Raw genomic sequence first — 12743 nt, 5'->3', positions numbered from 1 at the left:
GGCCGGGAAATTTAAAATTACTAATTTTGTCGAGACTAAAACCTCTTTTACAAACTTTTGTGAAACCAAATCACAGCTGAAATGTCTTTTATTTGGTACCTACTTGACCCCTTATGAGCCTTTATGAGATCTCTTTGAATCACAAAATCCGTTGGCGGGAAAATAACCAACACCACATTTCCTTCCCTCTTCGTATGGGGGTCGGAACAAAGACATTTCTTTTGGCTACTGTACATAAAATTGTTCTGCTCATTTTGGTTACTCTATACTTCGGTTGATTTGTTCCCTTTCACTAAATTATTTAACCCAACTCGTATTCAGTGGATGTTTCGTTAGAGTTTCTGGCCTTTACATGAGACAGGAGAGGGGGGTGAGGGAATGGGAGGGGACTGATAGGAGAAGAGGAGATAGGGGAGGGGTTTGTGTACTGACCTGGGTATACCCATCGTGTCACACCAAGTGAATCGGGTGAAGTCCACATTCTTCGCTAATTCGGGAACTTCGTCCATTGTTGAATGATTTTTTCTTATTTTAACTGAACAGAATAATTCAGATAAATGTATAAATAGAGACAAATGGATGGCAAATATAGGTAACGTTGAAAAACAAAAACGTAAATCCTTCTTAGTTAAATACGTGAAAACTTGGTTTTCGAATCAATTTGGGTTTTTGAAACGATCAACTTCAATAAATTTATTGCTAATGGTTTGTAGAAAAACGTTGGAACAGACAGAAACTATATTAGAAAGGACAATCTGCTAGTTTGTGCATGCAATTTTGAGTTATGGGTTGTGACGGATGGTCTAATTCATAAAGTACACCATCTGCTCGCCACGCTATCTTATTTTCGGCCGGAGAGATTCGTGCAACTTCTTAGTCAAATACCGATCTTAATCTTACTCTTATATGTCTTAGTCTCAATAGATCTAGAGTATACTGGTTTGATACGAGTCGGTCTCTTGGAGAAAGCAACTAGGTTGTAAGTTAAACTCAAAATGCTCTGGTGCTGAAATTACAAGTAATTTCAGCACTTACCAATAAATGGGTTGTTAGTTAGATGGAGTATGACTGGTTAGTCTTCAATATTTTATAGGGATAAAATACCTAATTTAAAACCAATAATATTATATATAGTTTGGATCAGGTTCCACCCATCCGGGGTTTACAGAGTTTTTGTTTCTTTGACTTATTTCTGTAATGGAGGATGGATGATTGATCGTTCGTATTTCGCGAGCATCATTTCTATTCCATTCTTGGGGGAAGAAGCTCCAGGAAACTGGAATCGTAGATTTCATTTTGTCATTCAACGATGACTGAGACCGTCAACAAAATCAATCTGATTTCAAGATGGTTTGTTATGATCGTCTGTACATGGAAAACTATGTTTCGATCTGAATTGGGAATGGCGTGAAGCTCGAGTTTGGAGGGAATGCCCTGTAACTCGGATCTGTACCTATACTTGAACATCGAGGTGGTCATTGGTCTGTTTCAATGAAGCCCTTTGCTTCAGAGTCAAGCCGTACTTCAAATCCTTTGAGTTGTGGTTGTGAGCGGCATATGGGTTGTGTTCAGCCATTCTATAGGTTGTGTGTGATGAGGTCGTCTTAGCTGCTTGATGCTCGTTTTCGTGATTGTGTATGATCCATATTACTGCAAAATATAATTTACATAAATAAATGTTCAGTTAGTCCTTCTTTTTAGTTATGATTTTTTATTAGTTTTTAGCGCAAAATCTTTTAATTTTAGTTCAGTTATTTTAAAAGAGTTACTCACACTTGAGTACCTCTTATCAAAAATAAGGAGTGTGTCACAAAGCGTGAATTCTAGCACGGTGGGTTAGGCCGGCTATTAAGCATGCTCAGGACGTCGTCCTCTTCTGGTGGGTTAGGCCAGGAGTGAGGGTTTGATTTCATGCTGGTTTTTTATGGGGTCCTGTTTTGTATTAACCTTTTGTGTCGCGTTTGTTTCTGGTTTTTTCCAATTTTTGTTTTAGTTGTGTCCTTTTCTTAAAAATCAAATTGTTTGGTTTGGGTTTTTCTTTCGACTTTTTGGTGTTTCGGCTTTCTTTTTTAGACTTATCAATAGTCTTCAAAAAAATAAACTATCAGTTCTTTAATCTAGTTTAATCCAGTTTGGATACTGTGGGTTTTCTTTTCTTAGTCATGCTGTTAGTTTGTGTTTTATGGTGTTTAGTAAGCTGCGTTGGTTAATTGGGATTATTATATAATTCCTTTCCGACCAGGTTAAAAGAAAGTTTGAAACCTGTTATTATTAGTTTGAGTTGTTATCAGTGAAAGTTAAAACTTGAAATCAATAATTTAAACAAATCGTCGTGGGCGAGCTGTGTTAGTACTGCTGACATTTGTAAAAATTCACTGCTGAAAAGTTTAAATATACTGCATTGTGGGGATTGAAATTATTGAATTATTTTCAGTGTATTTAGATTTACCCCATTGGGAAAAAGAATTTATAGATGAATTTACTGCTGTAGAGAATAATTTTTTTTTGCGTCATTTATTGCGGTTAGTTAAGAAAAGTTTATGAATTAAAAAATAGTTTGCTATTTGAAAAGATTATAATGTATAAAAGAGTTTGCAATTTTTATTTCTGTTTTCTGTTTTCTTGTTTATAAATGATGGTGATCTAAAGACTAATGAAGAAACATTTAATAAGAAATGGTTAGTCTGTTTTGAGATTATTAGTGTTAAATTATTTAATTTGTACTTACCTAATTATCGGGGAAGAAGCCATGAGGGAAGATATCGTGTATTGAATCTGATGTGGTTAGTTACACTGCTAATAGGCGAATGATATTTTTAGTTTCAAGTAGTGGCCATAGCAATTGAAGTGCTTTTATGGTGTTTAGTTCTTCAGTGCCAACGGAATACTCGTGATTGCTGTGCTGGATGAGGTTAAGAAGCTTGTGATTATATTTAGTATTGTGAATGAAGTCTAATATTGGGATTTCTATAGGTTGAATATATTCATGCGGGATAATGAGGGGTCGGGATTCTTCTACATTAAAGGTATTGGTGAGTGGACAAAATATATACAATTGGTTTATTGGGTCGTAATTTCTGAGGATGCCTTAGAAGTTAGTGTTTTTAATACAGTATGTGAAATTTAAGAAAAATGGTGAAGTGTTCTTTGAATTAATAATTTGAAAATGATGGTGGGGTTGTCGTGAAGGTGTGTGTAAATTAAAATGATTTTGAATGAATCCATAATATGTGTAAGTTTGTTTAGTTCGTAACATGATGTCGTATGAACAGTGCAGATCTCGATCTTTTGGAGTGAGGAAGTGAAAGGTTTGTGAAAAAGTTTGAGTTTATCGTAAAATGATTCATAGGCTTGGATGTCGATTAGTGCTTCGGAAATGATGTGGTCGTGTTTTTTATTTAGTGAGCTTAGTGTAAAGATGCAGGGTGTTTGGATGAAAAATTTTTCGGTTAGTTGTGGGTTAGCGAACTTATCTTCGTCGAGAAGTTGATCTTGATTAGGTCTGATAATGTTGTGATCATAGTATTCAATAGAATAATCATTAGCTCGGGGTGCAGTGAAAATTTTTAGTAGTTTTTTATATCCTACGTGCGTAAATTGTCTAGGTGTTAGTGCTGTGGTTAGTCTAAAAAGGTCAAGTTTACTTTTTTTTCTATTTCGTGAGGTGTGTTATTTAGTGGTATACAAAGTGGATTTGAGAACTAATAAAATGATGCCCAGTGAAGTGTGTATATTAGTACATGCTCATCGACATAGTAGGGTTGTTCAGTGTGAGGGTTGGAATGACTAATGGTATATTGGGGGAAGAGGGGTAGGGAATTTTGGAGAAAGTCTGGAGTATTAGTGTGGTCAGGGTGGTTTAAATAATCGCGGGTTGTTCCGGGTTTGGAGGGAAACGGGTGGTTAGGAATTTTTCTTTTGAATGTTTTATATGCACGGTTAGTAGTGGATGATGAATGGGTTGATGTTGAGGATTGAGCTAAAGAAGGGGTATAATTTGAAGAGGGTGTAGGAGTTGGTGAAATTGATGATGTTATGTTTGATGATAATTGGTGAATGGATAGAGTGTGAGGACGTTGTATTTGTTGTTGGAGTGTTATTAGATTATCTAGTTCTTCTGAAATTTGTGTGGTTTCTGGGGAATTGTTGTTGGAACGGTCATTGGTAAAGGGGGAGTATGTCGGGGTTGCTTGGGAAATATGAGAAACGGTAGAGGGGGAATCATTTTTGGACTTGGAGTGAATGGGTCGAAAGGTGGGTTGGGAAAATGTTGATGGGCTGGGTTCGGAGTTTGCAAATTTGTCTGTGGTTTCGATGTCTGAGTTATTAAATTGGGAAATTGTATTAAAAACGGTGATGTCTGAATTAGTGTCAAAATCCATGCCGGATGATGGGTTAAGGTGGGGTGATTCAAGTGGCGGGAAAGCAAAAATTGGGATGATGGGAATTGGGTTTTGGAGGTTGGCTGGATGGGAAATGGAACGGTGAAGGGATCCAACTTGTCGACTCATCGTGGGCTAAAAAAAATGATTGTTCTGAGATTGAAAATTTGTGGTATGTGGTTGTTTGAATATTTGTTCATATGTAATGTATCGTCGTTTTGAGGTTGTTGTGTTACAATGTGTTGAATTGGACTTTGTAGATGATTTGGTCTTGAATTTGCGATGTTTACTTGTGCTAAGTTTCTGAAGTTTCGTGGTACTAGTGATATTGGATGGTTACGATTTAAACTAGGTAGTTGTGGTGCTTTAGGTAATGTATTTGTGTTATTCTGTGATTCGTCATATGTGTTTGGTGTAGTTGATAATTTTGTATTGTTTTCTTTTATTTGTGCATCTAAAAAAAATTTATTTATAGATGTGGAAAATTTTCCGAAAAATCCTGCAAAAAGTATGCGTGCTACGCTTGGTTGTCTATTGACTTGTGTGTGGATTGCATATGTGTTATAAATTCCTTTTAATAAAGAAAAAATAAATCCAATAAAATTAAACATTGCGTATAATATAGTCAATCTTTCTAAGATATAATATGGCCATCCTAGAAAAGCTAAAAGTTCGTTTTTGAAATGTACAAAACTAAAAACATTGATTGGTGAGATATCGTGTGGTCGTTATTGTAAGTAGATAAATACTATCTACTGACACCATATCCATCATTAATGTCACCACTAAAACAGTTTTCACCCGAAAGCATTAGAGCTACAGCCCGAAACCCAAATATCGATTTACAATCGATAGGCATCTATTCCACATATGCACACAACAATTTCAAGAACTACTTACAAAAATGGACACTATACAACGACAATCAATAGATCAAAACTTACGAAAACTTGCAGAAACAGCAGGAGGTTCAGACATTTACGTACAAGATTACAGCGGATATTTTAAAGACATAAAAGATTATATTCATCTAGATTATTTTCATCATGATATATTCATCTAATATCATCTAATTGCATCAATTCGTGATTTCAGTGGGGTTATAGTGCCTTTTTCTGTGATATGTCCAAGAAATTTTAGGCAAGTTAAAAAAATATGATTTATCTGGGGCTGATTTCATGTTTTCGTTCTCTAGAATTTGATGATAGTTTTCTAGAACTATGAACATTTCATCTTTTGTTTGTGACTGCATAAAAATATCGTCTATGTATGTGATTGCATCTTTAATAAGTATGAGTGGTCGAAAGATTTTACTCATGAAGGCTGAGAAAGCTGCTGGTCCTATGGATATGCCATAGAATAATCTGTTAAACTCGTATATTTGATTTCCAATAACGAATTGTGTTAATCGTCGTGACTGTTCATCTAGTGGCATTTGGTTATATGCACTATTCATGTCTGCGGTTGTGAAATATTTACCGTTTATTTGTTCTAGAATGTCAAGTAGTCCATTGACTTTATCATGTAAATGAATTGGTACTTTACTTGCTTTTTAATTTTTTAAAACTGCGTCAGGCTTCAAGGGCAAATGTAGTGGTGATTTTTTTCTTTCAACGTCAAATTTAGATGTTGCATAAACTGTTGGGTATCTTAAAAGTAAGTCGGCTAATTTTTCAAATTCATTCTGTGTGTTTTAAGATTGTTGAAAATTGAACATTGTCGAGAATTTTTATCGGTGTTCTGTATATTGTGATGTTTTGAATGTTGGTTTAAAATAAGGTGTTTTTGTGAAAAGTCGGTGTTCCTTTTTTGATTGCTTATTATATTGTCCATTGATAATTCTTCATCAAGAAATGTTGATTGACATATGTCTAGTAGTTCTAATATATAATTGACTCGGTATGCTACTTTTTTGCGGGGGAAGTTTTTGCATTAGTTTCACAATATCCTAAGAGTCCTAAAGGTTAGGTGATTTTGTATAGTGAATTATTATTTACGTGTAGAGAAATAATATCGGAATTTGAGTTTTACGTGTAGTTTATGGATGATATTGTTACTCTAAAAAATTTGTGAATTGGTCTAAACTCAAATTCTGACAAATAGAATTTCGTAAATATAACCTGAGAGTGGTTTGAGATGTTTTCTTTCTTTATTATAGATGAGGTAAAATTTTGAAAAGAAGGGTGTTTGTTTGTTCATTCTTTGGAAAAATGTTAAAGCGGTGTTTTGCATTTTTGTATATTTATCTTTTATATTAATTTCACTATCTAATTTATTAATAGTTGGTGTGTACTTTGTGATGAATGGAAATCCAATAATATTGTGTTTCATATTTGTGATATGGAATATTTTTTTAAATGGTTTATTGAGAAGTTTATTTTGTTCCATTGATTTAGTGGGAACAAGGAAAAATTGAATTTTTCTATAATTTGTTATGGTTGAGCCATGTGCTGTCGCTAATCTACTTGTTGTTTTTACGGGTGTTAGTCTCGGGTGTAGAGTTTTGATTTCATCCCAAGTAGGAATATTGATGAAATTTAATTTTGCTCCAGAGTCTATTAAAAAGTTTATTTCAAGGTCTGGTGGTTGAAATTCTTTACTTTTTGGACTTTCTAAAAGAAAGGGGATTGTCCAAGTTTTTGCTTTTGGTGGTTCTTTTGGTATTTTCTGGTAAATGTGATTTGTACTAGAACATGGTGTTTGTTCTTTTTCAGATTGTTGTGATGTTGTTACTAATTTTACTATTTGTTCTATTGGTATGTTATTACTTCTAGGTCTAGTATGATAATTTAAAAGTAATTCCAAATAAATTTCGTAAATATGTGAATGAAAAGGTTGCTCGTATGTAACAGTTTCATAATCATTTTCAACTTTTATCAAGTTGACTAAAAGTGTGTTTTCTATATCACTTTCCTAAGTTTGGATTCCTGTGTTGTGAATTTTCTCGTGATCTATTTTGATAATTGTTATAATTAGATCTTCGGTGACTTGATCTAGTGTTTGAATAATCTCGTGATCGATTGTTATATTGTTGATTTCGATTATTTGAATAACTTCTGTTTCTATTGTTGGAATAATTTCTGTGTCTCTTGTATGATGAGTTTCTTGATCTATCATTTGAATAGTGTCTATTCCTAGGATGCGAATTGGAACTGGTATCAGAAGAATAATTCTGTCTATTTGAGTGTGATCGTGAATATTTAATCGTGTTTTTGTTTGGTAAATTTAACCTTTTTTCATATACTGATAAAATAATTTATTTGGTTCTTTGTACTTTTGTGGTTAATTTTGATTTTCTTGCTGTTTTTGTCTGCATTCAGCAATGCTGTGTCCGTATCTTCGGCAATAGTTACACCACTTTTTAAATGATGGTTTGTCTTTAAAATTTGGGTTTTTCTCATATATTTTGAGAATTTCAGTGATTTTTTGGGATAAATCTGTATCTGAATTATGTATATTATTTATTTGTGTTGTTCTTTTTTGAATATTATTAACGTACTGTAATTTGAGATTATCTGTCTCTTCTAGTTTCATAGTGATTTCTGCTTGTTCTAGTTTTTCTACTAGTTTTCTGAAATCTAGATCTGGTTCTCGAATTGAGGAAGGATGTGATGCTCTCTTTTTAATTGCTATTTTTCGTAATTGAGGTCTTAGAGTCATCATTAAAATTTCTGTCATTTTTGTGTTTTTTTAATCATGAGTGTTTAGTGAGTATGCTTTTCGGACTAGTGTTTCGATCTGCTTGTTGTTTGATCGTTTCATTTGGTAGTCTACAAAATTCATTGCAAAAAACTCTTTGATGCTGTTTGTTCTTTTCTGAATCAAACATTTTTGGAAATTTTTGTGTGAATCTTTTCCAATCTGATTTTATTTCTATAGGTAAAACTGAAAACGATTTTTGAGCTGCGCCATCAAGTGTGGTTTGTTTTAACGCTGTGCTTCTATGTATCCAATTGTGGTGAAGTGGCGTATTTATGGGTTCAGGTCCTATGTTCAAAATAAACTTGCTGTGACTGCATTTAAATTATCTTCTACAGAATATTCAGGATCTGTGCCGGTGAATACCATCAATGTTTGTTTGATTTTATTGATGATCCACCCATGAGGTATGGATTCATAGTCATCTGTAGTGATTCTGTGGCATTTGGCATTTGTGAAAAATTTGTAAGTTGACTTTTTGTGATTTCGTTTTGTTGTAAATAATAGGGTAGTGGGATTTCATTTTGCATTTGTGTTGGTTGATAATAATCTGTGTTAACTGGGTTCTGTATTTGTATTGGTTGATATGATTGTGTATAGGTTGGTTTTTGCGTTTGCAATGGTTGGTGATTTTGTGTATTAGCTAGGTTTTGTGAGTAAAAAATTTGTATTTTGGGATGCTTGATTTGGTCGAGGTGGTTTTACACGGTATTCTTGGGTATATGGTGCAAAAATATTGCTGTGATGATGTTCGTGTTTAGTTTTTGATGATGTTAGTGGTTTTATGATTTGCTTGTTATGTTTAGGTGATGAAGCTAAGATGAAGAGATGATTTATATATTACGAACAATTTGTGTATTTACTAACTAGTTTTTTGTTTTTTATTTCAATAAACATTTTTTGTAGATATCTTTTTCAAAATTAATGCAGATTAAAGGAAACGACTAGTGATGTTTTTATCAGTCGTTATTGTACAATAATAAGGTTAGCGCCTGTAATTATTGATGAAAATCTTTCTTCAGTGATACTATGTCTGCAAATGAAGCTAAGTTTATTGCTAATAAAACTCTAAATGAAAAAGTTTGTATTAGCTTTTGCCGTACGACCATGAAACTTATGGATAAGTTCCGTTGTAGTCGTATATCGTCTCTTGTCCGAGATCTTCTCCCAATACCGGGGAGTTCTAGTTTTGTTCGGAATAATGGCTCTGATCTTTTGAGTCGTAGAGACATTTCAATTAAATTATTTATCGTGTAACATTTTTGTGAATGTTTGTCTAAATCTAATCTATTTTTAGTTAGTTCTAAGCTGTTTTATTCCTTAAGGTATTGTTCGAGACTTATGGTCGCACCAGATGAGTTGGGATGGACTTGTAACTCATAGAGTATTTTCAGATAAGGTACACCGTCTGCTCGTCACGCTATCTTATTTTCGGCCGGATAGATTCGTGCAACTTCTTAGTCTAATACCGATCTTAATCTTACTCTTATGTCTCTTAGTCTCAATAGATCTAGAGTATACTGGTTTGTTACGAGTTGGTCTCTTGGAAAAGGCAACTAAGTTGTAAGTTAAATTCAGAATGCTCTGGAGCTGAATTTACAAGTAATTTCAGCACTTACAAATAAATGGGTTTTTAGTTAGATGGAGTATGATTGGTTAGTCTTCAATATTTTATAGGGATAAAATATCTAATTTATAACCAATAATAATATATAGTTTGGATCAGGTTCCAGTTGAAACAGACAGAAACTATTAGAAAGCACAATCTGCCAGTTTTTGCATGCAATTTTGAGTTAGGTGACCTTGAGACACATTCTCTATCTGTAAAAAAAGGAACTTTGCATGCAAAATTTTCTGAAGTAGGTAGGGGTGGATTTTGAGTCATTTGCTTTGTTAAATGAATTCTGTCCGTTTCAACTTTTTACAACTTGTTATACTCTGGTTTTTGGCAGACAGAACAATAATCCCAGGTTATAAGAAAATATAAAGTATTAATGATTTTTGGGCAATTTTATTCTTATTTTTGTCAGAATTTTTTCTACTCACCCCTGCTTCCGAGCAATTTTACTCACAAATTCTAGCACAGATGAAAATGTGCATCTAGCAAGATAGTTTTTGATATACAATAGTTTATTTGAATATTATCTTCAATCTGAGTGCTTCATTCGCGCCGAATCATTGTATAAAAGTGTTTTCTATATGTAATCATTTGTTTTGCCAGGTTATGGTTACAGCATGTTTTGCTTATGAACGGCCGGATCAATCAAGTGAAAATAAATGCTTGCATTTAAAAACGCTCTTCGATTGTTTTTAGAAAGACTCGAATTACTTTTCAGAGACAATCCGCAAGGCGGGTCTGTTTCTGAAAAAGACATATATGTGCAAGAAACAGATAAAATAAGGGAGCTGGTTTCTTCTGTCCCAAGGGAGTTTCCTTAATCGCGTAAAAGCGTATCTATTCTAACCAATACAGTATGTACCATTGAAGCAGCAACTGCAGTGCTCAATAGTGGTGCTCTTCACTTTTGGGCCTAAGTAGACAAAAGTCTCAATGACAGTTTTTTTAGACTGCGGCCGTTTTCGAGAGTAATGATAAAATTTTTAACACCAAAACTAACATTTTTGATATCTAGAGTGGAACTTTTGACCATTCCAATGTTGGCTGCGGCAGCTGCAACGTCGCTTGTTTACTCGTACCTAGTAAATGCTCTAATTCAGATCTGAAAAAATCTTTTCCAGATCTAAATTTTAGATCTAAAATGGGTCGTGAAACGTTAAAATAGCACTTGGATATTTTAGAAACGGGTTATTTCAGATCTAATTTCACATCTGAAATTTTTGTTTTTCTTGGTTATTTCAGATCTGAAATAATCTATTTCAGATATAGTTTTAGATCTGAAATTTACCTTTTCTTGGTTATTTCAGATCTGAAAAATCAATGATTCTGACACATTTTTTGCTCTTTTGATACTTTTGTATTCGACAGCTTCTGCTAGCTACTAGCAGATACTCAGCAAAGTCTCCAATGAGAGACTGCCAAAATATGTTTCCCCAAATATGAGATAAACATTGGAAACGCATAAGTAGCACATGAAAATCAAAAAGTTGATAGATCTAACAGTTTTTGAAAACTTTTTATCACAGTTGAACAAAAATTTATTCGAAAAAATAAGCAGTTTGTGAAATTATTCGGAAGTTTTTGTGTCGCAGAAACATAATTGTGTGTTGCAGTAACAAAAAAAAATAAAAAAACTTAATTGTTTGCTCGAAATATATATATTATAATTTTACAAGGGGGATTGTCAGATCTAATTTCAATCTGAGTGCTTCATTCGCGCCGAGTCATCGTATAAAAGTATTTCTATCTTATATATTAAATGAAATACTTAATGCGCTTTGGACGCAACGTTTTAACTTTTCTATCGAGCACAACGTTTAAGAATCATTCAAAGCAACCATCAGAGAAAAATGAACTCGATCCAATTTCAAGGCTGGACAGTATTTGCCTATTTTTTTCCAAAAATTTGCGTTTACAGATTCATTTCAGTCTGAAGCGAATTAATTGAAAACAGCGAACCTCCATGCCGAGAAAATGTTTTAATTTTTATTTTTGCTCTTTTGATACTTTTGTATTCGATAGCTTCTGCTAGCTACTAGCAGATACTCAGCAAAGCCTCCAATGAAAGACTGCCAAAAAATGTTTGCCCAAACATGAGATAAACATTGGAAACGCATAAGTACCGCATGAAAATCAAAAGGTTGATAGGTCTAACAGTTTTAGTAAACTTTTTATCACAGTTGAACAAAAAATTTATTCGAAAAAAAAGTTTGTGAAATTATTCGGAGATTTTTTTTATGTTGCAGAAACATAATTTTGTGTTGCAGTAACATAAAAAACTAAAAAAAACTCAATTGTTTGCTCGATACTAAAATATTATAATTTTACAAAGGGTTTGTCAGATCTAATTTCTGATCTGAATTTCTATTTCAGATCCAAATTTCAGATCTCAAATTTTCAAATTCTTGTCAAGATATGAAATATAAAACTTCAGATCTGAGAATCAACTAATGTAAAAAATAAAGATTTTCAGATCTTGCTCAGAATATCCTCTTGGTATGGATATCTGCAACGTTGTTCGCGAGCTTCTTAGGCGATGCTTGCGTGCAGGTTGGTGTTAGCTGCGTACGCAAAGTCAGACAATGGCAGGTCAGCTGGTAATGACGACTTTCTGTTCTTACGCTGTCCATGATCCAGTCAAAAACTATATTGGAGAGGAGTTGCGGAAGTCTACCGTGTACAATAGTTTCAGTCTTGATAAAATTAATAGATATTTTTAGGAGAGTTATATATATAATCTTAGTTATTGAAACAGCTTGTACAGACAAACTCACCAAGGATCATGAAAACAAAGCGCTTAAATTTATCGGGCATGACCTTGAACCACCTGAGAGAAAATTGTAAAATAGCATCGAACTTGAAGCGCGAACAGAGAAGTCTATCACATTGGGTTGGTTTTCAGGATATAGGGAATAAAAGTTTTGTCAAGTTGCTTCAGCTGATTCTCGGTTAGTTGTTTCAAATTATCTGGTATCATATAGTTTAATTGCAGAAAAAATGGTAGAATTTAAGGAAAATACATTGTCATTATCGCTGCATGATTT

The 12743-nt window shown here is 33.6% G+C and overlaps 1 protein-coding gene across 1 annotated transcript in view; it reads right to left on the bottom strand.

The window, feature by feature from the left end:
• LOC134854445 (glutamine synthetase-like) overlaps positions 1-10299 on the bottom strand; it is a gene marked incomplete in the record, with an annotated part of 29987 nt that extends 19688 nt beyond the window's left edge. The window contains 2 exon segments of the mRNA XM_063870697.1: positions 433-535; positions 10128-10299. Of these exon segments, the coding sequence (XP_063726767.1) occupies positions 433-509 (77 nt within the window).
• Positions 10300-12743: the final 2444 nt, after the last annotated feature.

Source organism: Symsagittifera roscoffensis, chromosome 9, assembly GCF_963678635.1.
Source record: "Symsagittifera roscoffensis chromosome 9, txSymRosc1.1, whole genome shotgun sequence".
Taxonomy (NCBI): Eukaryota; Metazoa; Xenacoelomorpha; order Acoela; family Convolutidae; genus Symsagittifera; species Symsagittifera roscoffensis.
Note: the sequence above shows the minus strand (reverse complement) of the source record. Positions and strands in the feature narration are given on the sequence as shown.